Raw genomic sequence first — 27171 nt, forward strand, 5'->3', positions numbered from 1 at the left:
GCTCCTACGCCTGACATACACCAGCCTGTCTGGTGTTGGGGGGGATTGTATTTAAAGGCATCGGGGAGGCTGGGCCAGCAGCAGGGCTAAGGCAATCCTGCTGAGCGAACCTCCCTGGCAGCTGTAAGCATCCCACCTCCTCTCCTACACCTGACAGGCAAGCTACCTAACAGACAACCGCCTGTTAGGTATAGGAGTAGGCGGGAGTGTGTTGGAAGCAGCATTACTGCACCTCACAGGTGTTTATCGGCCACTCCTGATTTCCTCAACTGTCATGAGTTCTTTGCAGTCTCCTGTAGCTGTTGTTTTTACCTCAGAACACTGAGCTCTGCAGCTGACCAATCAGAGTGGGGGGTGCAAGGAGGCAGCAGCCTGGCAGCCGGATAGGAATCAATGTGGGGAGCACATTTTACCCCTTTTGACCCACTTAGGGATCGAATTTCTAAAAATCCCTTCTTAGTGAACATCTACGCCATGGTAGGAGCACTCTCCCCGAATTTGGTTTTTCTAGGTCCAGCAGTTTGGCCTGGGCGTTGGTTTTACGGTGAGAGGACTTTCTTTTATATATATCGATGCAGGGTCTTGGGAAAGGTTTCATGGCCTCTGTTGCCCCATCTGTGATATGGGAATAATAAGGACTTACAGCTAGTTCTGCCATAACAAGATACTTGCATTCTTGAAAACTGCCATGTTATAGAAAATCATGCTGTAGCCATATAATTGTCCCAGGAGAAATAATACAATAGGAGTGGGAAATGTTCCAGACCGCAGCCTGGTTAAAATATTATTATTCCAACTGCTAGATTGTCTGTCGGTACTTATTGCATCAAAGTGTGCCAATATCAATCATACTGCAGGATATAAGACCCAGAGATCACCATTCCAACTTGTATCTGATGAAGAGAACTTTGACTCTTGAAAGCTTACACTCTAAGGCGTTATTGGACTTGAGTCTAGCAATATTACAGTAAAGAAATCAGTAGAATTAAATAAAATTACCTACAGTACATGAAGGTACTGTAAAACTGAAGGAAGACTGCTTGCTTTGACTGGCAGAGTAGGAGCAGCATCGCAAAGATGGAAGAGGAGAAGAGGTTGATGCTACTCAAACACTCATTAGCTGTACAAAGCTACATCATCATGGGTAAACTGGAAGTCTGCAGTAGAATTTCCTTAGCACACAAGACAGGTTTTTATCTCTCCACCACTGGATATTCCAAAATTAATCACATTCTGTATGTTGCATTATAGCACTTGTCACCTTATTCTTCTATCATGTTCTAACAGAACTAGCTGCATCTAACATGGCTGTGGTGATGTCACATTATGACAGCTCTCATCTCATTAAGGAATGCTGTATAGGGATTTTTATGCTTCCATGTAAAAACAAGAACAGCCACCTCATTCCATATCTTTTCATTCCCCCTTCTAAACTGAGAGTCCAAACCCACTGCATTACTATGGAGTTAGAACAGATATACAATTTATCAACGCTGATCTGGACCATTGCTGCTTTTGAGGGGCCTGGCATATATCAATGTTGCGTTACTTTTGGTCAGATGCCTTTACTCCCAAAATAATAAGTTAGAACAGATATGAAACTTGAGACACCATTCAAAAATGATATTGATGTGTATCTTAAGACACAGGATCCCCCAAATAACAGGCAATGTCTGAAGCAGCATACCCAGAGATGAGGATGGGAGTTAGGATGAACTTCCCAAAGATAGCTGCCATACTCAAGTCAATGTATTATCACTGAAGAAATTCAACAAGAACAGATCCAGGGAACGGTTGGACGTGGGTTGGCTGGCATGGCTACCTACAGAGCTTTACTGCTAACATAAAATAACACGGAGAGAATCCCTTACCAAAGAGAGTGCAGAAGAGAGCTCCGAGCACTGGATCGGGGAGCGATGCAAACAAAGCGCTAAATTTGCCAACCATTCCGAGCAGCAGCATGAAGGCCGCTCCATATTGAATAACACGCCTGCTTCCAACCTGCAGCACAAGAAAAACAGAACACTTTAAAGATATTTCAACAGGAGTTATGCTGCTGCTGCTGCAAATCTGAGTCCATCCCCCCCCCCATTAAAGGATTTTAAAATCTTGCTTTGATGTTACAGGATATCTGAAACACTGAAAAAAATTCTGCTGGATTTAAATGGCTACAATTTTATTCTATTGATCTCTTGCTGCCACATTGAAAACTTTGATGATGGCTATCATTTTCATGCAGTAAACCCTTCAGTAGGGAGAGATGCTAAGTGATACAAACACTTAAAGATGCAAATGGGTGTTCTGAATCTGTGCAGAAGCAAGGATGTAATGCCCCAATACGTTCCTGCATTCTCTGTGTGCTCTCTTCTTTAGGGAGGTGAGGGGAATGGGTGCTTGAATACGGTTTGTCACTTTGTACCCAGTCACTACTCATGATATTTCTGCAATTTTATTATTACTCTCATAGTGATTACAAAATACTGGTAATTCTAAAATAAAATTAAAAAGTTGCTTTGGCTGTTTGCAAAATGTAAAACTACTTAACTTCCCTGCCCACAACAAGAACTGATGGTTTACAATTATTTCCCCGAATAATTCATAAGAAAGAAACAGGAAGCAATCAATTAAGCTGGCAGGAGAATGGAAATTTAGGAGGACACAAGCCCTAAGAAACCTCAGTGGCACTTTCACTGTCTACACAAGAAAGCCTGGTGCTGGAACTAGTTTTTAAGTTAAAAAATTATAACAGCTAGGTCGAGAGAGAGAGAGAGACGGAGAGAGAAACAGACAGACAAACACAGAAAGCATAAGAAAGCAACATGCTGCCAACATCGTCCTCTGCTTATGTATTAAAACTTATTAAAAAAAAGAATGGGATTCCCAGACTAATGTGGAACCATCCTTATTTTAAAAAGGCAGTACTTATGGCCATATTTATCGTGTGATTGTTTGATTGGACGAAACTGCAGATGAGCTATCACCAAATTCTGTTATCATGTGATCCCAGTATCCCTGAATGGAAAGCAAGGTGATGCAGAGATCATACTGCATCCACTTCATAATACCATCTTAACCGGCATTTCAATTCAAAAGATTATTCTGGTAGAGTTATGTAAGAGAATGTAAATAAAGCACAGACATTTCCACTGCTTGAGGCTACGCTCTCTGAAGAGCATAACTCAATAACAGCGTGCTTTACTCCAAACAAGCAGTCTCAGGAGGACAGATGCATTCCTCAAAAAGCTTTTGTGCAGCAGTTTCGCACACTAGCGTCAGAGTGTATGTGATAATCATGTTTCATTTGAAGTGTCATCTTCTTCTAGCAGGGCAAGGTCTCTTTCACTGCTTAACTGTTTCAGAGGGTAACTGTGCTGGTCTGCACTGGAACATCTAAATTCAAGTCCAGTAGCACCTTTACAGACCAACAAGTTTTTCAGGGTACAATCTTCTGAGCGTTAAAGCTCCCTTCGTCAGATCTGAAAAAAAGACAGCTTATACCCTGAAAAGCTTGTTGGTCTCTAAGGTGCTACTGGACTCAAACCTAGCAGCTTAATTGTTTTTACTTCTGTTTCTTTGGCAGGGAAATATCAATTACAATGAGTGACTGGAGTGGAGCACACACAGTAAGGCAGATGGTTTTCAAATAGGTATTTTCTAAAACAGCTTTTATTTTCTATATTGTTACAATACCATGATTGGACATTTTTCTCCAACAAGGTCTGTAGATGTCCATATGGCATCTGGCTTTGTGAGAAAAAGCACTCAGGAGAGCCAATGCTAGACTATTCGGCCTTCTCTTAAGACATCATTTCATCTACTACTAAGTCCTAGGATCCTCAGGTCTCTTATGATCACTGGAGCAATAATGAGATTTTATTACACCAGAGGTGGTTTTCTTATAGACCCGGCACTGAAGCTTTTTGTATGTAAAGTTATCTCCCACTTACTATATGGAATTGAAGTTTGGGGCTGGAAAGATCCAATACTGAATACTCTAGAAACTGTTCAAAATTCCTTTCTGAGACATATTTTAGCATTGCCAGTTAAGGCTCATGCGCATTTTACAATCTTAAAATGATGGAAGGAAAACCAATTGTCTAACACTGGCTCACTTTGTAATTCCAGCTTTCATATTCTGTTAGGCAGGGATAAGGCTCATTTTGATTTCCTTTCCAGTATTATCACTCGTTATACCATCCCCAGTGATTTGCTCCAGCTACAGGGGAATAATTTGGACTTACAGGAATGGGCATTTAAAGGGGATTCCATAACTAATAATTCTACTATTTTCCATCAGTAGTTTACCCCATGGTAAAAAACTATAATGAAAGATCATTCCAGAGCTTCCTACTTGGTCAATTTAACAGCTCATAACTTAAGAATAGCATTTACAGCGTTGTGCTTCCAAACTATATGCTTCCAAACCATGTCAACTGAGTTACTAAAAGGTCACTATGCTAACATGCTAATTGACTCAGTGGAAGATCTGCCACAGTATATTTTGTCCTGCCTTCTGTATTCGGGTCCTAGGAATAATTTCCTGGCTAAGATTCTGCTTGAGCTACAGTTTTCCTCAGATTCTAAAAAACTAGCTTTTATGCTCTCTGATGTGGAGCCTTCTGTTTCTTACTGACTGGCTCTTTTGCCCTAGCAGCCAGAAAGATCAGAGCAAATAGTGCCTTTTAGAATGTCCCTAACTGAATTATTCTTATTGTATTGAGCTGCATACTGTAGATGTCCATATAGCATCTGGCAGACCTTACCCTAGAACATCTATTAATCTTGTTTTTTTCTTTGAATATGTTTTAATTGTGAACCAATTAGAAAAGCAGAATGTCAAAAAATAATCTTATGTAGCAAAAATCATATGTATATTGCCTCACATAAGGTAGCTGTGCCACTTCAGCCACTTTAAAAGGCATCTTAAAATACAGAAAATATTTGTCTGCTTGACATCACTATGTATTTGCCACCACTTCCTTTTCTCTTTCATCTTTTCTTTCTTAAAATGATCAAAAGAGATGCATCCAGCAGATGGCAGTGTTTATACTTTCAAACATTATGATGCCTTGATGGAACAAAAGCAGCCAAGGGCCAAATAATACATGATGGCAACGGCCCCATGCCTTTTAATAAAGGCATGCCCGGACAATGTTCAGAGCTGGGTGGTGATGCAGAGAAAGTGCACAGATGGGAGATACTGAACTCGCCCCACCTAGCCCACTGCTCTCCCCTGTGATCCATCTCCAGCACTTCAATACTGGATGTGAGCCTGGCCGGGGGTGGGGGGGAGGTTTCTGGGAACAAGGAGGAGGGAATTAGTTCTCCTCACCAGCCCCATCATTTGTGCACATGCCTATGCTTTAGAATTGTATACACACCTGTACTCTTAATATACAATCAGGACAGGCCCAAATTGAACACACAGGCTTTCCATCATCACAGGCTGTTTAGCCTCAAGACATTCAGAGATATTCCACAGCCAAAAGAAAGAGCTTCTTCTTATACAGATTTTGACAACTGATGCCAGAAAGATAGAATCATAATTTTGGACTCTGCTTAATTGACGGAAATTCAGTAAAAAAGGAATACAATTACAGATTTACAATGCAATCCTAAACAGAGTTACATCCTTCTAAGTGCATTTAGTTCAATGGACTTAGGAGGGTGTCATCTGTTTAAAATTGCACTGCCAACTTCTGAAAAAAATTGAAGAGTTTCCCCTTATTATACTGTTCTTATTTCATTGTCCCCTAATTTTGCATTGTGGTTTTATTGCACCATTTGCTTTATGTATTCTGCTGGTTTCTATTGCATTGTTTTCTAATTCTATAATGTGCCTTGAGCCTCAGTGAGGAATAAATGAATCAAAAAATGAATCTCATCTATATTCAGAATTGATCATGGCAAGCAGTATTCCTATTCCATCTTCAACCATGAACTAAATGGGTGAAATAACTCATCCTTTTGCTGATTTTCAACTCCTGACTGCAAGAAGAAGGGGTAATTTATTTGCATTAAGGGAGCTGAAGTATAGGGGTGACCAATCCCACCCACCCCCTTTTCAATTTGGGTATACTGAATCGGGAAAAAAAAATCAGGTTTCCCGAAAAATCCTGGATACCAACACCAGTATGCTAATCTGATTTGGGATTTTTTGGAGATGCCGAATTTTTGGGCATCCAATAGAACCGAGAAGGAAAAAACCAACAAACAAATGCTCACCAGAAGCTGTGCCCGTGAGGAGCAATCTGCTCCCCGTGGGCACAGCTGATCCTTGGCTGACTTCTTTTGCAGTTCAATTTAAACTGAGCTGCAAGAGGATCCAGCCCCAATCAAGGCAGTGTGGAGCTCTCAGCTTCTGCCACCCCAGCCAATCCTGGGATGACTTCTCTTGCACCTCAGTTTAAACCAAGCTGCCAGAGGAGCCAGCCCCAGCTGAGGCAGCTCAGAACTCTCAGCTCCCTCCACCCCAGCCGATCCTGGGCTGACTTCTCTTGCAGATCGGTTTAAAATGGGCTGCAGGAGAAGCCAGCCAGCTATAAGCAGAGCCAGCAGGGGCTATCTTCTGCAGCCTCTTTTAAAGTTTAAAGGGACTGCAGAAGCCCAATAAACAGCCGAGACATGGAAGCAAGCTGTTCCTGCCTCTTGCTGTTTTCGGATCTACTGGTAATTCCCAAATATATCTAGAATTTTTTCTTTGGCTTTCCCGAGAAAACTTGGATACATTTGGGATGCCGAAATACAAAAAAACCCAACAACAATAAGGTACCTTTCAGGTATATTTTTGGCTCAGGTACTGAAGTGTGCAACCTGTACACTAAACTTGATCTCCAGATGGTTATCTTCAATTTGAACATGTTTCTAACAATTCAAAGTGATCGGAGCCATGCCTTTTCTGTACAATTCTAAATTCTTGAACAAGTCCCCCAGTCTTCATTAAGTGTTTATAGGTGAAACTTCCAATATGATTTATCCAATGGACAAAGAGGAATGCTAAGAGGAATACACCCAGTACCTTTGTAATCCCCAAGACTCCAATATTAGGACTAGAAGAAGTGGATCCATTTCCAGTACCAAATATTCCATCCAATACACAAGAAAGGCCTTCTATGAAAATGCCTCTGCAATTAAAAAAAAAAAATGAGATGAAGATATGTAAAGTCAGAATGCAGGTACCACCAGCCAGGTACTCACGCTGGACTGAGCAGCAACTGTAATATTGGCTGAATGTTCAGCTGCTGAAATAAGGGGAGGTATCAAATCTTTCCATAACTCAGAATAAACCAAATAAAGCAAAGGGATCTTTAAAACGTTATGCCAAACAGACAATTAAAAAAAGCCACACCCATCCACTTGCAGTAAAAAAAGATCAAGTCAAGCAACCAAGTAAAACTGTACCTTTTTATATTAAAAAGCAAACCATGCCCTTCTCTTGGTCCTTGTGCCTCCCACTAATCCAATCTATTGTAACTTTCTACATCTCCTGCCATTTCCTTTGGTGTAGTACAATGTAAGGAAACTTAAACACACATTCCTTTTTTGGAGCGTGGCACCACCTGGTGGGAGGGGAACATCACAGCCATGCCCCTCCACTGAAAAGCAGACCAAGTCAGTGTAGCACTGCACATACACTAACGTGGTCTGCTTTTCTATGGAGGAGCAGGGCTATTTTTGGGCAGGAACGCACAGGAACGGAGTTCCGGCTGGCTCCCAAGTTGGCCACGCCTGGCAGGAACTCAGTAGCATAATAGACCACACCCAACAGCAGAAACTCATTAGGACTGGCTACATTAGGGGTGTGTGGCCTAACATGCAAAGGAGTTCCTGCTCCAAAAAAAGCCCTGGGTTTTGACAACAAACAACGTAAACAGAATAAGAAGCAAAAGGTGGGTGTGGCTGGATGACCACACTTCTGATAACATGGGGATGTGGCCTAATATGCTAATAAGCTGTGCTGTCAGGGGTGTGGCCTAATATGCTACTGAGTTCCTGCTGTTGGGTATGGCCTATTATGCTAATGAGTTCCTGCTGGGATTTTTCTACAAAAAAAGCCCTGTGGAGGAGCATGACTAAGATGTTCCCTGGCCAACAACCACTTACATTGCAGGAGCTCATGGTGAATTCTACCAATCCTTTCAGGGTATTAACCCCAGCAGGGGCCAAGAGGCTTGCCTAGGATATACTCTTGCTTTAGGTGTGTATGGGGGGGGGGGTCTTATTCAGTTCAGACTCAGCCTTCATCACACACCCCCAAAAGCCATCTGCTCCTTCAGGCTTTATCTTGCCAATCTTAACTGTAACATCCACTTTTAAAAAAGCAACAGCTGGCTGAGTGGTATTTCCAACATTGCAACAACAGAGCATAGAAATGTATTTTGCAAGATATTCCAGAGTCCAAGAAAATTAGTTGGAATGTGCAGAAGTTAAAAAAAAAAATCCCCAAACAAACATAGCTCTATAACTAGTAGTGATTAATATCAAAAGACGTAATAGGGCTCAGGCCTGAGGAGAAAATCCATCACCTGCCCTAGATGCCTTGCCCTACACAGCAGTTGTGTAAGGCTTCTGTGGTCTGAGTCACAAATACATCCTAACGTCATGATTACTCAAGACTTTATGACTAGCAGATACAAGTGTGAACCACTTCCAGAGGAAAAAATATGCTTGAGGTGATGCAAAATGAAATAAAAGCCGTTTGTGCTATCTGATCTGTGATGCTGCTACATTAAGGTATAAACACCTGTAGTTGTAAAAAGAAAACCCCAAAATGATCACAGAATTCTGTGTAATCCTTTCAGAAAATCAGATAGAAATACCAGTACCTACTTTTGCTCCCACAGAACAGATAGGGCACAGTTTTTTTAAAAAAGTCTTTCTCAGAAAACTTACCTATTTATTGCGTGAATTGGTGGTGGAGGAGCACAAGATAACCTTGCACAGGCATAGTAATCACCAATTGATTCAATGATGCTAGCAACCACCGCACTGAGCATCCCAATGACGCCCGCAGCTGAAATTGTAGGCAATCCCCACTGAACTGTAAAGCAAAAACCATGAAATCTCTCTTGGTGTTTTATCTCCTAAGATATCAAGAACCTCTTAAGGTGAGGGAGGGCTAACCTCTGTATTCCAGGGTGTCACTCTGTCCTCTAGACACACAAAAAACGGACTTATTCCATAGTGTTCTGGCTGCACTATCAAGTGGGTGTCACATAACAATAAGGGAAGGAGGAGGAGGAGATGGAGATTGAATTTATACCCCGCTTTTCACTTGGAGTCTCAGAGTGGCTTACAAACTCCTTTCCCTTCCCCTCCCCCTCCCCACAACAGACACCCTGTGAGGTAGGTGGGGCTGAGAGAGTTCTTTCCAGAACTGTCCTTGAGAGAACAGCTCTGACAGAACTATGGCTTGCCCAAGGTCATCCAGCAGCTGCAAGTGGAGGAGTGGGGAATTAAACCCGGTTCACCCAGATTAGAGTCCGCGCACTTAACCACTACACCAAACACTTAAGAATCACATGCAAACAGCTAAATGTTCATATTATGTATAAAATAAAAAATATGCAGACACATATGTATCTATATATTAGCAAATGCAATCTTTTCTCCTTCTCTTATTGAACTATAATAAAAACTCCCCCCCCCCATACCTTTATTTATATTTAGTAGGCTCACCAGAGACCAGATAACATTCTTGAGAACTGGACCTGCTGGTTGTCCCCATCTAAGACTTTATAAATATTCCTAGGCTACTATCAGCCTCCAATAAACAAAGTATTCAAAGAAGAAGGGTACTTGCATTATCAAAAGTACCTTCAGCTTAACCTACACAACTGGCCAATCCAACCCAACACTGTTGACCCTTAACATTGGCTGCATAATTGGATATTGCAGTGTATCAGTCATTCACAACCGGATTGGCTTGTCGGCACCACGAAATCCAATCATAAATTATTGCTATAGCACAGTGATACTGCAATATCCAATGATGTGTTAAAGCAGCTTGGCAGTGGCTCTTAAGGGTTTCATGAAAGGACTTTTGCCCAGCTTGCCTGTGACCCTTTAGAAGGAGAAGCTGGAACTAATTATATTTTACCTACATGCAAAGCATACACTCCACCACTGGGCTACGAGCCCTCTCCACTTAAAAGGTAACTGGCATGTATGTATTAAATCAGCTTAAAGCCAAGGACCTAAACTTTAAACTGGTTTGCGATGCGGCTGAGCAAAGTTTAACTCAATTTTCAGTTCCAGAAAATAGTGAGAAGGATTGCAGAATCCAGCTCCAAACACTCACTTCTACAAGTACATGCCAATTAGCTAGTATTTTTTTTAATTGTATTAATGCAAGGCACACAAAAGGAGAAACCAGTAAAGCTGGAGTAAGCGTAACAGAAGCAAAGTGGTTACAGAAAGACAGCACCTTCTATACTGTTTTGGGGAGAAAAGTTTGCTAAACATACTTACATGGATAGGGAACCTTGAACCATGGTGCTACTAAGAGTACTCCTTGCCTGGCATCAGTGCGTGCATAAAATCCATACTTTGTGCTGTCAGGAGGAAAGACGTCTGTCACAGTGAAGATGAAACACAGCAGCCACGATACAAGAATAGCAAGAATGATCTGTGATTGGGGACAGAACAACTTGACACACTGTTGCAAGGAAATACCGAAAGTTCATGAGCTTAAAGGAACACAGTATCAACATTTCAGAAGAAATTTCAGCTGGAGAGGTATTGCCATTGATCCTTTTAATATAAAAGCTAAGCATTACACACACTCATCAACTCAAAAAGAAAAACCAATGGATCTCAGGAGCCAAACAAGAAAATAAGAGAATGGATTCTTGGAGTATGCTGCAGAAGAGTCTGCAGAACTTCTAAGCAGGTACCTTGTGTAGACTATGGGGAGTGGGGTGGATTTAATCACCATCAGCAACCCTAATAGGTAGATCCGTTTTACCCATTTAAGCCACTTAACAAGTAGTCATTACTGTATCTCAAAGCAACAAACTCCCAAATTAAATTATGCAGTGAGGAAATACTTAATTTTGTTTCAAATTTTGTTTCAAATTTACTACCACTTTTTTTTAACGATCCCCAGTTTGTGATTTGAGGTTTAAACTAAAGAAAGTTGGGGAAACCACTAGGTCATTCAGGTTTGACCTACATCACATCCCTGATGAATATACAGTGGAGGTGAAGAATAGGTTTAAGGGACTAGATTTGATAGATGGAGTGCCTGAAGAACTATGGACGGAGGTTCGAAGAAGGGGACGGCAAAGGATGAGATGGTTAGACAGTGTTATTGATGCAACAAACATGAAATTAAGCAAACTCTGGAGCATGACGGAAGACAGGAGGGCCTGGCATGATGTGGTCCATGGGGTTGCGAAGAGTCAGACTAAATTGTGCGACTGAACAACAACAACAAACATTTTATAAACTAACACCATATGCCTCTGCTGTTTTGGGTCCCAATTTGGGACAAGCAGGGTGTAAATTAAGTAAATAAATCAATAAACAGTTGAATCCCATTCCCCAATAATTACTAAAATTGTTAAGTGCCATCACATTGCTTCCTACTTATGGCAACCCTATGAATTAATAACCTCCAAAACATCCTATCATTAACAGCCTTGCTCAGTTCTTGCAAACTGTGGGCTATGGCTTCATTTACTGAGTCAGTCTATCACATGTTCGGTCTTCCTCTTTTTCTGTTGCCTTCAACATTATTTTTTTCCCCAGTGAGCCTTCTCTTCTCATAATGTGACCAAAATATGATAGCCTCAGCTTAGTCATTTTAGCTTCTAAGGAGCATTCAGGCTTGATTTGTTCTAGAACCTACTTATTTGTCTTTTTGGCAGTCCATGGTATCTGTAAAATTGTCCTCCAACACCACATTTCAAATGAATCAACCATCTTCCTGTCTTCATTGTCCAACTTTCACACCCATACAGGAATACTATAGTATGAATTATCTTCATCTTGGTCCCAGTAACACATCCTTATACTTAAGGATCTTTCCTAACTTCTTCATGGCTGCCCTTCCCAGTCTGAATCTCCTTCTGATTTCTTGGTTGCATTCTCCCTTTTGGTTGGTGATAGAGTCATGGAATAGAAAATATTTAACAATTTCAATTGCTTTTGTCTTCTTGATGTTCAGCTGTAATTTGGCATGTTCTGCTTTAACCTTCATCAGGAGTAATTTCAAGTCTTCACTATTTTCTGCCAGTAATGTGGTGTCATCTGCATATCTCAAATTGCTAATGTTCCTTCCACCAGTTTTCACTCCACCTTCATATGAATCTAATCCAGCTTTCCACATGATATGATCCAGCTTTCCTTATGATATGGATAAGGAGCTAAAATAGATCCTTGCCAATTCTGTTTCTCCATCTTCTGTCCTAACAGAAAGCCCCTTGTCCAGAGTATAGGTTGAGCATTAAAACAATCAGATGTTGTGGCATGGCCATTTTTTAAAAAAACAACCATAGCTTTTCATGAACCACACAGTCAACAACTTTGCTGTAATCTTCCATTTCTGAATCCAGCTTGAACATCTGGCATTTCTCATTCCATATATGATAACAGTCTGTGTTGTAAGATTTCGAGCACCGTTTTAGTTGCATGAGAAATTAGTCTTTAAACTCTTCAGGAATATTGTTTAGATTGTATTTTGGTATTATGAATGTTCTGATTTTTTGTTAGCTTTATTCTAATTTTCAATATAAACCTTTATTGATCTGTACCACAATCAGTTTCCGGTCTGGTTTTAGCAGAGAATAGAGCTTCTCCATCTTCTGCTTCCAATTATGTAATCTATTTGATTTCTGTACTGCCCATCCAGTGATGTCCACATATATATAATCATCAGTTCTGTTGCTTGAAACATGTGTTCACAATGAACCATCCCTGGGCAGGGTGGGAGGGGGGCTCTTGGTAGTTGGTGATTCGATCCTTAGGCAGGTAGACAGCTGGGTGGCGAACACGCATACTGACCGTATGGTGACTTGCCTGCCTGGTGCAAAGGTAGCGGACATTACGCGTGTTTTAGATAGGCTGGTAGATAGTGCTGGGGAGGAGCCAGTGGTCATGGTGCATGTCGGCACCAACGATGTAGGAAAATGCAGTCGTGAGGTCCTGGAGGAGAAATTTAGGCTGCTGGGCAGGAAACTTAGGTCCAGGACCTCCAAGGTAGCTTTCTCAGAAATGCTACCTGTTCCACACGCAGGGCTGGAGAGACAGGCACAGATCAGGAGTCTCAATGCGTGGATGAGACGATGGTGTAGAGGGGAAGGTTTCAAGTTTGTTAGGCACTGGGATGCTTTTTGGACCAAGAGGGAGCTGTACAGGCGAGACGGTCTCCACTTGTCCCGAGAAGGAACCAGGCTGCTGGCGCTTAAAATCAAAAAGGTGGCAGAGCAATTTTTAAACTGAAGATTGGGGGAAAGCCGACAGGAGATGAAAAGTCTCTGGTTCGGGTTGGCTCATCTCAAAGAGATGAGGGGGTACCTGTTGCTTTTCTACAGGGAGGTGGATTGAAATTGTCCAGAGACCATGGCTAGTGACATGGACTGCCTGACAAGGTCTCGAGATAGCAAGAGGAAGGTTGCAGGCTTAACTTGTATGGGAAATTATAGCTGTTTCTATACAAATGCTAGAAGTGTCCGAGGTAAAATCGGGGAGTTGGAGTGCTTGGTGTTGGAGGGAAAAATAGACATTGTGGGTATTTCAGAAACTTGGTGGGATGAGGAAAATCAGTGGGATACGGTGATTCCCGGTTATATATTATATCGGAAGGATAGGGGGGGAAGGGTTGGAGGTGGGGTGGCTCTGTATGTCAGAGAGGGTATAAAGTCCAGAAAGATCGAGAGGCTAAGAGAATTGGATTCGCTTCTTGAAGTTCTGTGGGTTGAAATAGGGGGGCCAAAAGGAAACTTAACACTGGGAGTTTGTTATCGCCCACCGGATCAAAAGATAGAGGAGGATTATAAAATGATGAATGAATTAAAGATAGCAGCTAGACAAAAACACTGTGTCGTAATAGGTGATTTTAACTACCCACACATTGATTGGGTCAATATGTGTTCTAGTCGAGAGAAAGAGATTGAGTTTCTAGACACTCTAAATGACTGTGCTATGGAGCAGATGGTCATGGAACCTACCAGGGGAGAGGCGATCCTTGATTTGGTCCTAAGTAACACTCAAGACCTGGTGAGAGATGTAAAAGTGATTGCACCGCTTGGGAACAGTGATCATAATGTTGTTGAGTTCAACATTTGTACAAATAGGGAATTGGCCAAAAAGACTCACACAACCACTTTTAACTTTAAAAGGGGTAATTTTTCTGATATGAGGGGACATGTGGGGAGGAAACTGAAGGGAAAAGTAGAAAGGGTCAAAACCATTGGGGAAGCTTGGAAACTGTTTAAAACTACAATTCTAGAAGCTCAAATAAAATATATTCCGCAGGTTAGGAAAGGCACAAACAGGTATAAGAAAAAGCCTACATGGTTAACAAACAAAGTAATGGAAGCTGTAAAAGGTAAAAAGGATTCCTTTAAGCGGTGGAAAGCTAGTCACAGTGAGGCTGATAAAACAGAACACAGGCTATGGCAAATAAAATGCAAGTCTGTGGTCAGGCATGCAAAAAGGGAATATGAGGAGCATATAGCAAAAAATGTAAAGACCAACAATAAAACTTTCTTCAAATACATTAGAAACAGGAAACCAGCCAGGGAGGCAGTGGGGCCCTTGGATGACCAAGGGGTAAAAGGAGTACTGAAGGATGATAGGGAAATGGCTGAGAAGCTAAATGCATTTTTTGCCTCCGTCTTCACTGTGGAAGATGAGAGGTGCTTGCCCACTCCAGAGCCGCTGAGTTCGGGAGGGGTGTTGAAAGACCTGAGTCAGATTGAGGTGACGAGAGAGGAGGTCCTAAAACTGATAAACAACTTAAAAACTGATAAATCACCAGGCCCAGATGGCATACATCCAAGAGTTCTGAAAGAACTCAATTGTGAACTTGTGGATCTCCTGACAAAAATATGTAATCTCTCCTTAAAATCAGCCTCCATTCCTGAGGACTGGAAGGTAGCTAATGTCACTCCCATCTTTAAAAAGGGTTCCAGAGGAGATCCGGGAAATTACAGGCCTGTCAGTCTGACGTCGATACCGGGTAAATTGGTGGAAACCATTATTAAGGAAAGAATTAGTAGGCACATAGATGAACAAAACCTATTGAGGCAGACTCAACATGGGTTCTGTAAGGGAAGATCTTGTCTCACTAACCTGTTAATGTTCTTTGAGGGGGTGAACAAACATGTGGACAAGGGGGATCCAATAGATATTGTTTACCTTGACTTCCAGAAAGCTTTTGATAAAGTTCCTCATCAAAGGCTCCTAAGCAAGCTCAAAAATCATGGGATAAAAGGACAAGTCCTTTTATGGATCAAAAACTGGCTAATTAATAGAAAACAGAGAGTGAGTATAAATGGGCAGTTCTCCCAGTGGAGGGGTGTAAGCAGTGGGGTACCACAGGGATCAGTACTTGGTCCACTGCTTTTTAACTTGTTCATTAATGATTTGGAGTTGGGAGTAAGCAGTGAAGTGGCTAAATTTGCGGATGATACGAAGTTGTTCAGGGTGGTGAAAACCAGTGAGGATTGTGAGGCACTCCAAAGGGATCTGTCAAAGTTGGGCGAGTGGGCGTCAACATGGCAAATGGGGTTCAATGTGGCCAAGTGCAAGGTGATGCACATTGGAGCCAAAAATCCTAACTATAAATACACGTTGATGGGGTCTGAACTGGCAGAGACAGATCAAGAGAGAGATCTTGGAGTTGTAGTAGATAACTCACTGAAAATGTCGAGACAGTGTGTGACTGCAATAAAGAAGGCCAATGCTATGCTGGGGATTATTAGGAAGGGTATTGTAAACAGATCAGCCAATATCATAATGCCGCTATATAAATCAATGGTGCGACCTCATCTGGAATACTGTGTGCAATTCTGGTCACCACACCTTAAAAAGGATATTATAGCTTTGGAAAAAGTGCAGAAAAGAGCAACTCGAATGATAAAAGGGTTGGAACACTTTCCCTATGAGGAACGGTTAAGGCGCTTAGGGCTCTTTAGCTTGGAGAAACGACGACTGAGGGGTGACATGATTGAGGTTTATAAGATTATGCATGGGAAAGAGCAGGTAGAGAAAGAGGTACTTTTCTCCCTTTCTCACAATACAAGAACCCTTCTTGGTGCTTGGGGGGGTCAACAGTGGGAGGGCTTCTAATGTCCTGGCCCCACTGTTGGACCTCCTGATGGCACTGGTTTTCTGGCCACTGTGTGATACAGAGTGTTGGACTGGATGGGCCTTTGGCCTGATCCAACACTGGCGTCTCTTATGTTCTTATGTTAATGAACAGCTTGTCTTTCTACAAGTCACTCTCCAGCTTCATTTTATGCTCCTAGCCCAAATCTTTTGACAACATTTGATTCTACTTTGCTTCCTGCTTTTGCATTCCAGTCACCTATCATTATCAGCACATCTTATTTAGGTCTGCGATCAATTTCTTCCTGGACACTTGCATTAAAGCTTTCATATTTTTTCCTCTTCAGCATTTATCCCTTTTATTACATTAGTTACAGTAATTAAATTAATTAGTAAAAGAACATTTGGTTTTTCCCAGAGGGTCAGCACAAGACTCACCAACTTTGCTTCAAATTATTTGCAAAAAGGTACACACCCTAAAACGATTCAAGTGGTTGAAATTTCTTGGGTTACAACACAAACAAAAACACAACCAAGAAGTAGAAGTTAATATTCAGACCTCAGAGCTCACCCATGGTTTTGTTCACAGAATTAATTTGGGGATGCAGTTGTATATTCAAAATCAATTACAGCCTTTGAATTTGTACAACAAAAAACTAGGAAGCTTTCACTTGGATAATAACAACAAGAGAAGAAAAGCATAAGAGCAGCACCAAAACTGAACAGGAAAACTTAAGTAAGTACTTACGGGAAACATTTTAAAAAGTTGCAACCGATATGCAGTCCATCCTTTCTTAGATTTGTAAATTGGTAATGGGAATTTGACATTTCGGGCATACTGAGAAAACAACAGCACTAGGAAAATAGTCCTGAGAAAGAAGAGAGAGAATCTGTAAATTGGTAATGGGAATTTGACATTTCAGGCATACTGAGAAAACAGCAGCACTAGGAAAATAGTCCTAAGGAAGAAGAGAGAGAAATAACTGATTAAGATTAACCACTAACAGAACAAGTACAAGTTAACCTAGCAAATACATTTGCACAGTCTATACTGAAGCATACCTGTAAATGTAATCACACAGAAACAACAATTCCAGCCAAATCACATAGCACAAAAACACCTTACAAAAATCATAGCATATTTGAAAATGTTTATGCATCTAGAGTGTATCATGCCAAAGTGGGATCAAAAGGGAAAGCAATACAGATAATATACAGGACATACTCTAAAACCTGAGAACACAGCAATGAAGATAACTTATTTTATTTATTTAATTCATTTGTGCCTCACCTTTCTCCCCAATGGGAACCCAAAGTGGCTGACATCATTCTCCTCTCCTCCATTTTATTCTCAGAGCAACCCTGTGAGGTAGGTTAGGACCAAGGTCACCCAGTAAGCTTCCATGGCATGAGTGGGGATTTGAACCAGGGTCTTTCAGATACTAGTCCAGCATTCTTAACCACTACATGACACATGACACACTCTTACGCCACATTATGGGAATTAGGGGACTATAATGCTTTTTGTGCAAGGCCAGGCAGGGTTAAACGCATCATTATGTCTGAAAATGGGGGGGGGGAATCCCCTCAGAGTAGACTGGATTTTACCCACAGGTATTTTTTGCCTTCCATGGTAATTCTAAGTAGTTTGACTTGCCTTCTTGAGCCAGGCAGATATACTCTGTTGGAGGTGCAACTTGGGTACAGCCAGGGCTTTTTTTGTAGAAAAAGCCCAGCAGGAACTCATTAGCATAACAGGCCACACCCGACAGCAGAAACGTATTGGCATATTAGGCCACACCCCTGACAGTGCAGCACATTAGCGTATTAGGCCACACCCCCATGCCTTCCCTTGATTTGCCCAGGTAAGCCAGCCCTTGGACAAGCCGGGGAAGGATCGGGGAGGCATTTAAATGCCTCCCCGATCCTTCCAGGGCCCCCCCCCCGGCCCGCCTGCCTCGGAGTAACCGGTGGTGGGTCGCTCTCCAGGCCTTCCCTCCGTAGCCACGCACGCAGAGGTTTTGGCTGTAGTGGGCATGGCCAACTCTAAAGCCAGCGGGAACTCCATTCCTGTGCGTTCCTGCCCAAAAATAGCCCTGGGTACAGCTCTGTAATATGAGAATGTTCAAGCTAATCCAGCACATATTCTATGTAATTTTTTACTTAAGCAGAAGAGACAATAGCAGTGCCATCCTAAGTAGAGTTACACCCTTCTAAATCCACTGAAGTCAACAAGCTTAGAACTCTGATTACGACTGCACTGTAGATTTAATTGGCTAAAACTATCATTAACCTAAATGAAACACAACCATCATCTCCAGTTCCTTTAAAACGTGGATTTGCACATGATCAGAGATGACAAGACTCACTGGCAAAGCAATAATGCTAGGAAAAGAGAACAACCCAACGTGAGATGGATATACTTGATAAAGAAAGCCACAGCCTTCAGTTTACAAGACCTGAGCAAGGCTATTAATGACAGGACAGTTGGGAGGTCATGAATTTATATGGTTGCGATAAACTGGAATCCACTTGACAGCGTGTGACACACACAATGAAACTGAAGGGTGGATCCCCTGAATAGCAAAGGTGTATCTTTGCCTTTGCTGTCATCTCAGGCAGAGTAAACAATACTATGATCACTATCTGAATACAAAGGGTGGGGAGAAGACCTATTCTGTCTCTGCTAACAGAGATTATAGTGGCTTCTCTCCCTGTACCAGCCTGATATATTGGAACTCCTGGTTTAATATCCAAGGGAAAAGCCTCAGGTAGCAAACCCAACATGAGTTAGGTTCTGAATAAGAAAACTTGTTATTTGGAAAAAATGTGGGAGAGAAAGGACTGTAATAAATCAATTCAATACATAAGCAATAAATCCTAAATAAAAACCTCTTTAAATAAGCCCAGGACTTCAGTTCATGTAGACAAATCATTGGAGAACACTAACTAAACATCTATGAGCCATTACACATATTTGAACTTTCAATCCTGGAACAAGAGGATATCTTTGGCATTCATCATGAAGACAGCTCTGAGAAAAGCTAATCCATCAAGAACACAGCCTTGACGTCCTAAATAAAATTTCCTGAAATTCTAGGAGGGCAGGTTACAGAAAGCAAAGCTCCTTCCTGTTCAAGACCACCATTAATCCAAAGAAAACACGCCAAGACTTTTGTTCCCTTTCAGACACAAAGATTTGTTCACCACATGATGCCATGACCCTTATGTTAAATATGGATAAATAAAAGGGGGAATTTGCACAAAAAAGAAATTTAAATCTCTTTCAAAAACGTACAATAGTCTTAAAATACGGTTTCTATTGGAGAACATCTGACCTAGTGCTGTGCCAAATACAAGGTTCAGTTTTCAGTGTAAAATTGAACCCATGCTGGACAGGAGAGGCAATGAGACAGAGGAGAGGAAGCCTGCCAAAACTTTACCTTCTCTTCTTTCATGCCAGCTTGCAGCCATTGTTTCCTCAATTGGCTGATGCATCTTAGTCATTATTTTGTTTTATACTTGGTTTCTTCACATTATTACAGCCAATCAAAGATCAAAATCTGGGCATGAGAGCCACAGGGGCCATGTACCCAATCTGATCTGGCTAAAAAATGTCATCTCTGAGGGAGAACAAATCCCTCACAGTGCCCTTGTGGGCAGGGAATGATGCACCCCCTTTGCTATGGCAACTCGGTTGATGCTCCCTCACCCTTATCTAGTCAAGTTGACACGTTGCAAGCATTAAATGGTTATGGATGAGTATCTATCAAAGCGATTAGACCATGGCAAGGAAGCACTGGACTAACTGCCATGGTAAGAACATGTTCTCCCTTCCAGCTGCATTTAAATGATGAAATGAATCATTTTATAAACCATGGTGCAGTCCATTCTCCCCTTTCAGCATTCTATGCCTCATTCTCCTGCATGTGTTAACCATCTCCCTGATAGCACAGATCAACTCAGCCTCAGAGCTATTCAACAACCCCCCCTCCCCACAGCATCCTCCCTGAGCCCCTGTAAAACCTACCCACATGAGACTGCGCACTCTCGCCTACAATCTGCAAATACAAACTGCAATGCAAACAGCAAATCAAAGACAAATTTCATATTCATCTATTATGCCTATCTTGACAGGAACACTGTCCTCCCCCTGTCATGGTCCAACTAACACACTCACACAGTGTTTCTCTGGTAATCACACTCCTAATTCACACAAGCAAGTCCCATGTAAAATGGAATGTCTCCCAGTTCATGTGGTCAGCCCTAGTGAAGCAGATTAAAGGCTTGGCTTTTGCTCACCTGCCAAGCCAGCCAGCCTCACCTAGGCAGCAGAGAGGCTGGGTGGGGGAATACATGTGGTTTGTGGGTGGAGGACATCCTTGAATTTTGCCAAGAGTCCCAGAATCACTAAGACCACCCCTGATTGTGCAGGCAGGTTTATGCTCTGAGCAAAATGTCCTAAGATTGTACTAAATGGTTCAGAGACAAAAAACAATGGACCTTTGAAACTATAAAAAGTCAGGAGTCTGCTTCTGGCAGTAAGTCAAAACACACAGGTCCCATATAAAGTGACTTCTGAGTGCAACTGATCGACTTCAAATGAACACGTTTTGTAGAATGTACACATTTATTCTACCTGGAATTTGATGGTAGCATTTTGGCTTGTGATTGGGACTTGCAGAATAGATTTTAAAGATAAAAATGATTTCACCCTTGGTCTAAGAAAGTGTGGAAGCTCTCTGTCTATTGAGACAGTATATGCTTGTCTGTAAAATATATTGTTGGTCAAAAGGGGGGGAAACATTTTTTTAAGAGTTTATTTTTCATTTTTTAAGGTAACATCATATATTTCTTCCATTCTCAAACATTCCATGACATATTGTAGCCTTCCTCTCTTATCTTAAACATTTTTCTATCTTAACCTGTCTTTAGTCCAGTTTTTTAATTCCATCTCATCTTCAATCATTCTTGTACACAGTCATTTACTTTCTAATACATCATCTATCATTTTTAGCTAGCCTATTTCCATTCTATTCTATCTTTTTCATCTTTAGCCAGTCATAAATTAATTTCCATCTATCCCAGAAGCAGTCTTGAGATTTATTTTGTAGTTCCACATTCAACTTATCTATTTCTGCTATTTCTAGGATTTTGTATTTAAGTTCCTTTATCGACAGTATACCTTTCATTTTCCAGCGCTTTGCTATTAATATTCTGGCTGCTGTTAAAATGTAACAAATTATCCGGTTGTGTTCTTTTATTGTGTCTGGCACCATGTTCAGTAGGTATGTTTCTGGTATTAACGGGAGATTGATTTCTAATTTATCTAATAGAATTTTATGAATTTTTTTCCAGAATATCTGAATTTTGTTACATCTCCACCAAATGTGGAGTTAGGAACCTATATTTTTCCCACATCTCCAGCATATGTTAGATGCTCGGGGAAAACACTTGGCGATTTTCTCAGGAGTTCAATGCCACCTGTAATACATTTTATATACATTTTCTTTATATGGTGTTGCTCTCATATATTTTATTGGGGGAAAAACATTTTCTAATAGGTTATTTTGCTTTCTGATTAAATAAAGACAGCTGTAAAGTCACCTATAACCTGCGTATACTGATTACAATACAAAGTGCAATTACACTAAGATCTATCTTTTTTAACTGTGCGTAAAGTGCCATCAAGTCTCAGCTGACTTATGGTGACCCCGTAGGGTCTTCAAGGCAAGAGACATTTAGAGGCAGTTTGCCATTTCCTGCCTCTGCATAGCATCCCTGGACATCCTTGGTGGTCTCCCATCCAAGTACTAACCATGGCTGACCCTGCTTAGCTTCCCCACTCTTCCACATGAAGCCTGCTGGGTGACCCTGGGCCAGTCACAGTTCTCTCAGAACTCTCTCTGCCCCACCTACCTCACAGGGTGTCTGTTGCAGGGAGAGGAAGGGAAAGTGATTGTAAGCGGCTTTGACACTCCTTAAGGTAGGGAAAAGCAGGGTATAAAATCCTTCCCTTCTTCTTCAACCAGTGCTGTGCCATCTCTGAATCTAACTCTTGCAAGACAAAAGATTCCCTAGAGTTACCTCTAATATCACTAGAGTTATCGCCGATATACGACTTCTGTCACATGACATTACTAACTCACCCACTTTATCATCTGGTTCTCTCTCTCCCTTAACTTTTAACATACAATATATGAAACAGAAGTGAGAGGACCACAAGACTCATGGGGGGGGGGATCCCATATCCCCCCTTGCTGAGCCAGCGAGGCTCCAGGCCCCACCACCCAACAATGAGCCCGGGAGCTAGTGTCCGCCACCACCCCAGTGACTGCTGGCGTCCACTGCTGCAGCATTTAGACCTGGAGTGGCTGCCAGTGTCCACTCCTCAAACTTGGAGCAGCTGCTGGCACCTTCATCTCTCAATGCCTGACCTGCAGCAGCTGCCACAGCGGCAGCTGGGCCTGCTGTGGATGCCAGCATCCTCTGCCATGGGGCCTGCAGTGGCTGCTGGTGTCCATTGCCAGCATTCTCCTCTACTGTGGAAGCCAGCTGGAGCAGTTTCCCTGTCAGCATGCACAGACAACGCAATGGTATTCTGGAGGAAACCCCCCCATCTATTTTGTTTCTTAAAACAATCTTTAAAAAACTTGAGTCCCCCAAGTTTGCTGGAAAATCTTATTAATGTCTGTGTGGTCCTCCTGATCCACAGATTTAGCGATCCACAGATAAAGGCCAGACGTCGCTAATAGTATATAGGTATTTTGTGGGTGGTCTTTGTTTTTGGTATGTCTTGGTTTATATTTTATTATTGTTAGCAGCCTCCTTTGAGCATTTAGAAAAAGAGTATACAATTTAAAACAAAAAAGTTTAAAAGAGTAATCCAGAAGAGCCATGCAGATTGCCTCCATTCTGGAGATTCTTCCATTTCAGGTTACAGCGCTAGAGGGGCAAGAAGTTAACATCTGGAGGTGACAGATGCTGGCAGTTTCCTATGCCCAGGCTTATCAAGAGATGGCTCCAGTTGCAAGAAGAACACCGTTCATGTGGTCAGCCCTAGTGAAGCAGATTAAAGGCACATACAGCCTGGCCATTAGCCTCTGAAATACCGCAAATACTTACAGCATGGCTATGCCCCAGTGTTTGCCTGCTCTTTCCCCTGCAGCCTGGAAACCGGAGAGCCCAATGAGAGCCACTGTTGGTGTGATGGTCAGGGGCCCAATGTATCTCAGAAGGGCCCCTGGCAGGCCCAAAAAACCAATCACCACTTCTATCAAAGATGACATGATAATAGCACCTTGGATCTGAACACAGAGAGAAAAAGAAACAAATTAGTTAGATTTTTTAAAAAAACAATGACATTTAAGTTACTGAGGGGATTTTCAAGTGGGTCATAAACTGCAAATCGAAAGAATTCAGTGACTAAGCAGAACAATAGCACGTGTCATTCAGTGCAGTGCTTAAGCAGCAAGTCTTCCAGATTAAAGAATGTGTGTGACGTTCAGAGGTACATTCTAGATTCTATAGAAAAGGTTACCAACTTGATCCATCTTACTGCTTAAGCACATTGCTAAGGTTTAATACCCAACAGGGTTATTAGGCCACTCTGGCAGTTGTGTCTACAGCACATCACACTGTCATACAGGAAGACCTGGGTTCCAAGCTAACCTTTAAAGCTCTGAGATCGAACCGGCAAGGGCTGGTGGCGCCACGGAGGTGATGCTCTTAGCTCCTAGGGGCAGAGTGTATGATGCATTTGGTCACACGTGCTCCTTAGAAGCTGGCATAGAGCAGCGCAGTGGTCTCAGGAGACTGCCAGCCCCCACTTGGCTGCAGGCCTCTTGGCAGGATGGAGCTATGGTTTGAAGATGGGGAAGAGAGAGGGGATGTTTTAAATTGAGGAACAACTGGCAGCCCAAAGCAATGGGATGGGAGAAAAGTTCCATGACACACGTGTGAACTAGGGGCTATGCTATTTTCCCCCCTGTAATGAGACAACTGTTGTGGGTTCTTTAAGATAAGTGGCATTTGTATCTAAAGGCTGGACATTAGAGAGGAAGGAGAAACTGAGCAGCTAGGTTAAGATGTGGTTTTGGAAAAGCTAGCTGCTCTTTCCAATTGTACCTGGTTTTCAGAAAAAATATGTGAAGACTAAATACTGTTTATTTTTCTGCAAACCAGTTGACTGCATTGCCATGCAAGAACATCCAAGGATCTGACAGCAGCTTATTGCGGATTTTAACCAGCTGCACATGTTGCAAGATGCAGAATGCTAAGTCTCTGACATAAGACGGCATGGTCTCACGGACATTGTAGTGTTATTCATCAGGGTTTGAGGCTTTATAGCCACCAATGAATACACAGAAAAGGTTAAAAATCTGCATAATGAAACTGCAGAAAAAGCCACATGCAAAGGGCAGCAAAGAAAGAGTGCAACAATTTTAGCAATTCTAGAATAGCTGGATGCCTAAATGAGAAGTGCTCACTGAAGGGAGGACGGCGTATTAAATACACTCTGCAAGTTACCTCTCGTATCCTGGGATACCAGATATGTTCTGTGTGCAGCAGCTCTGTTGTTCCGTTTGTAACCATTACAGCTTGGAAGGGTAAAAAAAAAACACTTTTCATTATGGCAACATAAAATTAAATACTTTGAGACAGTCTAACCTTGTCTAATATTGGAAAATCTCTTTCCATTTCCCTCCCCATCTGCTGATTTCTGCACTAAAAATCACAGAACAGAAAAGAAACCCAAACAACCACGAGCCCAAAAGCATTACTAGCGGGGACATTTTGCCTAAGAAGAAGAGATTGGATTTATACCCCGCCCTTCACTACCCAAAGGTGTCTCAGAGCGGCTTACAAACTCCTTTCCCTCCCCCTCCCTACAACAGACACCCTGTGAGGTAGGTGGGGCTGAGAGAGCTCTTTCCAGAGCTGTCCTTGAGAGAACAGCTCATCAGAACTGCCCAAGGTCATCCAGCCAGGTGCAAGTGGAGGAGTGGGGAATCAAACCCGGTTCTCTCAGATTAGAGTCCGCGCACTTAACCACTACACCAAACTAAAACAACCCCAAGCTTTTCTTTAAAAACTTCCAAGGAAATAGAGATTGCAGAACTTCAGGGACAGAGAACAGTGAAAAGTGCAATCCATCTACTCCTGAATGCCAGATACTAGGCACAAGCAACAGTGAAATTCATCCCCTTCATGCCCTACTTCTAAGCAGCCAGCTAGAGCCTAGCTGTTGGGAATGATCTCTGGCTGGCACAGGTAATTCTTACATTTACATTCTGTGGTTGATTCCATCTACCTTCCAGCAGTTTTAACCCAGCTGCTTGGTTGTCTTATTCCAAGTAGACAGAATGAACATTACTCCCCCTCTTCTTTTTGGGCATCCTGACTAATATTATCCTCAGCAGGCTAATCATACAGTCCTCATGGTTCCTTACAAGATCTGTAAGGAAACTCGCAACAGGCTATTTACTGTGCTTAGGTTGCATTCTTCAAAGACTAACCACGAATGCGTCACATTATGTGGCATTAGTGGTTAGTCCTTGAGGAATTCAACTTGAGTGGGTAACCACAATCAGCACTAAGAGGCACAGTACCACTTAACAGCTACATAGGGATGGCTTCATAGCACAGATAACTGGACTTTTGTACAGTCTGTCTCCAAATTTATCACCAATTAATTTGGCTGGCTAGACTACAATAGCTGCCCCCATCTGATGCCTTATGAGGGTTAGAAACAGCCAAAGGAGATGGAACAACGGCTCTTTTCATAAACAAAAAGTTCTGTATTTAGTATTGGTTAACCTCCGTATATCTAGACACAGCAGCTCTTCCAAGACATGCAGGAATGTAATCATGACATTCTATCAAGTCCTATTGCACAGCAATTAAAGACACAATAATGCATACTCAAGTCTGATCTACACCCAGAAAAGTCTGGAGTTCTACACCAAAAAAGAACACAAAAAAGGTCTGTGATCAAAGCATGCAATTCTAATTGTATCGCCCCCAGGTTTAAAATGTCTTATTTATTAAATTTAGACTTTAAAAAACCACATTTCCACTCACAGAATGTTTAAGGCAGCTTGCAGATAAATGTTACATGCAACAGAATTTTAAAAACCAAAACACTCAAGATAAACAATTACATTTCTCTAAAGGCCTTCTGGAACACGTTGGTTTGTGAATGGTGCTGGAAGGCCTGTAACACTGGCAGTAATCAGACCTCTTGTAGGAAGGAGTTCCATAACTTACGACTGGCAGCTTGTTACACAAGCCTTTCTTTTGTAACAGGAGACATGAATAAGACTGCTTGGGAAATGCTCAGTTTCCCAACTGAGTAAAAAGGGGAAATAGGAATTTCCTTGGTAACACACAAAAAGCCAGTCATCAAATAAACATAGCAAGGGTTTTTTTAATGTATATATACAGAATTTCAAAGAAAATTTGTTTGGAAACCTCTTCAAGAATGTTTAGCTGCTTACAGGAAGGAATCCCCTTTCTCATAGGATAATGCTTACTATGATGCTGTTGAGTACCCTCTGAGCCAGAATGATGCACTGTGTAATGCTGGACTTAAACTACAGCTCAATAATGGGCTTTGGACAAGCCATTTATTATAGCCTCAGTTGCCTGATAGCCTCAGTTGCCTAATGTAAAACAGGAGCAACAACTTTGCTCATAGGTATGTTGTATGGAAGCTGAAGCAAGAACCTTAACACACTTTGCACATAAGAATGAACCACCACAGTTTATATGCAACTGACTTTAATATCCATTTGTGATTTCTTGGGAACCTGACAAATATTTGGACTCCAGGAGAACTTCAAAACCACCAATACCAAGACATCTTAAGTGATCAAAGCTTGGTAATTATACATT

At 41.8% G+C, this 27171-nt stretch overlaps 1 protein-coding gene across 1 annotated transcript in view; it reads right to left on the reverse strand.

The window, feature by feature from the left end:
- Positions 1-27171, reverse strand: part of SLC23A2 (solute carrier family 23 (ascorbic acid transporter), member 2) — a 60645-nt gene that overhangs the window by 5190 nt on the left and 28284 nt on the right. The window contains exons 6-12 of the mRNA XM_015421112.1: positions 24805-24875; positions 23401-23582; positions 17024-17144; positions 10471-10627; positions 8893-9040; positions 7019-7124; positions 1872-2001 (exon numbers count right to left, since the gene is read on the reverse strand). Of these exons, the coding sequence (XP_015276598.1) occupies positions 1872-2001; positions 7019-7124; positions 8893-9040; positions 10471-10627; positions 17024-17144; positions 23401-23582; positions 24805-24875 (915 nt within the window). The remainder of the gene's footprint in view (positions 1-1871; positions 2002-7018; positions 7125-8892; positions 9041-10470; positions 10628-17023; positions 17145-23400; positions 23583-24804; positions 24876-27171) is intronic.

Source organism: Gekko japonicus, unplaced genomic scaffold (assembly GCF_001447785.1).
Source record: "Gekko japonicus isolate JY-2015 unplaced genomic scaffold, Gekko_japonicus_V1.1 scaffold13, whole genome shotgun sequence".
NCBI classification, from domain to species: domain Eukaryota; kingdom Metazoa; phylum Chordata; class Lepidosauria; order Squamata; family Gekkonidae; genus Gekko; species Gekko japonicus.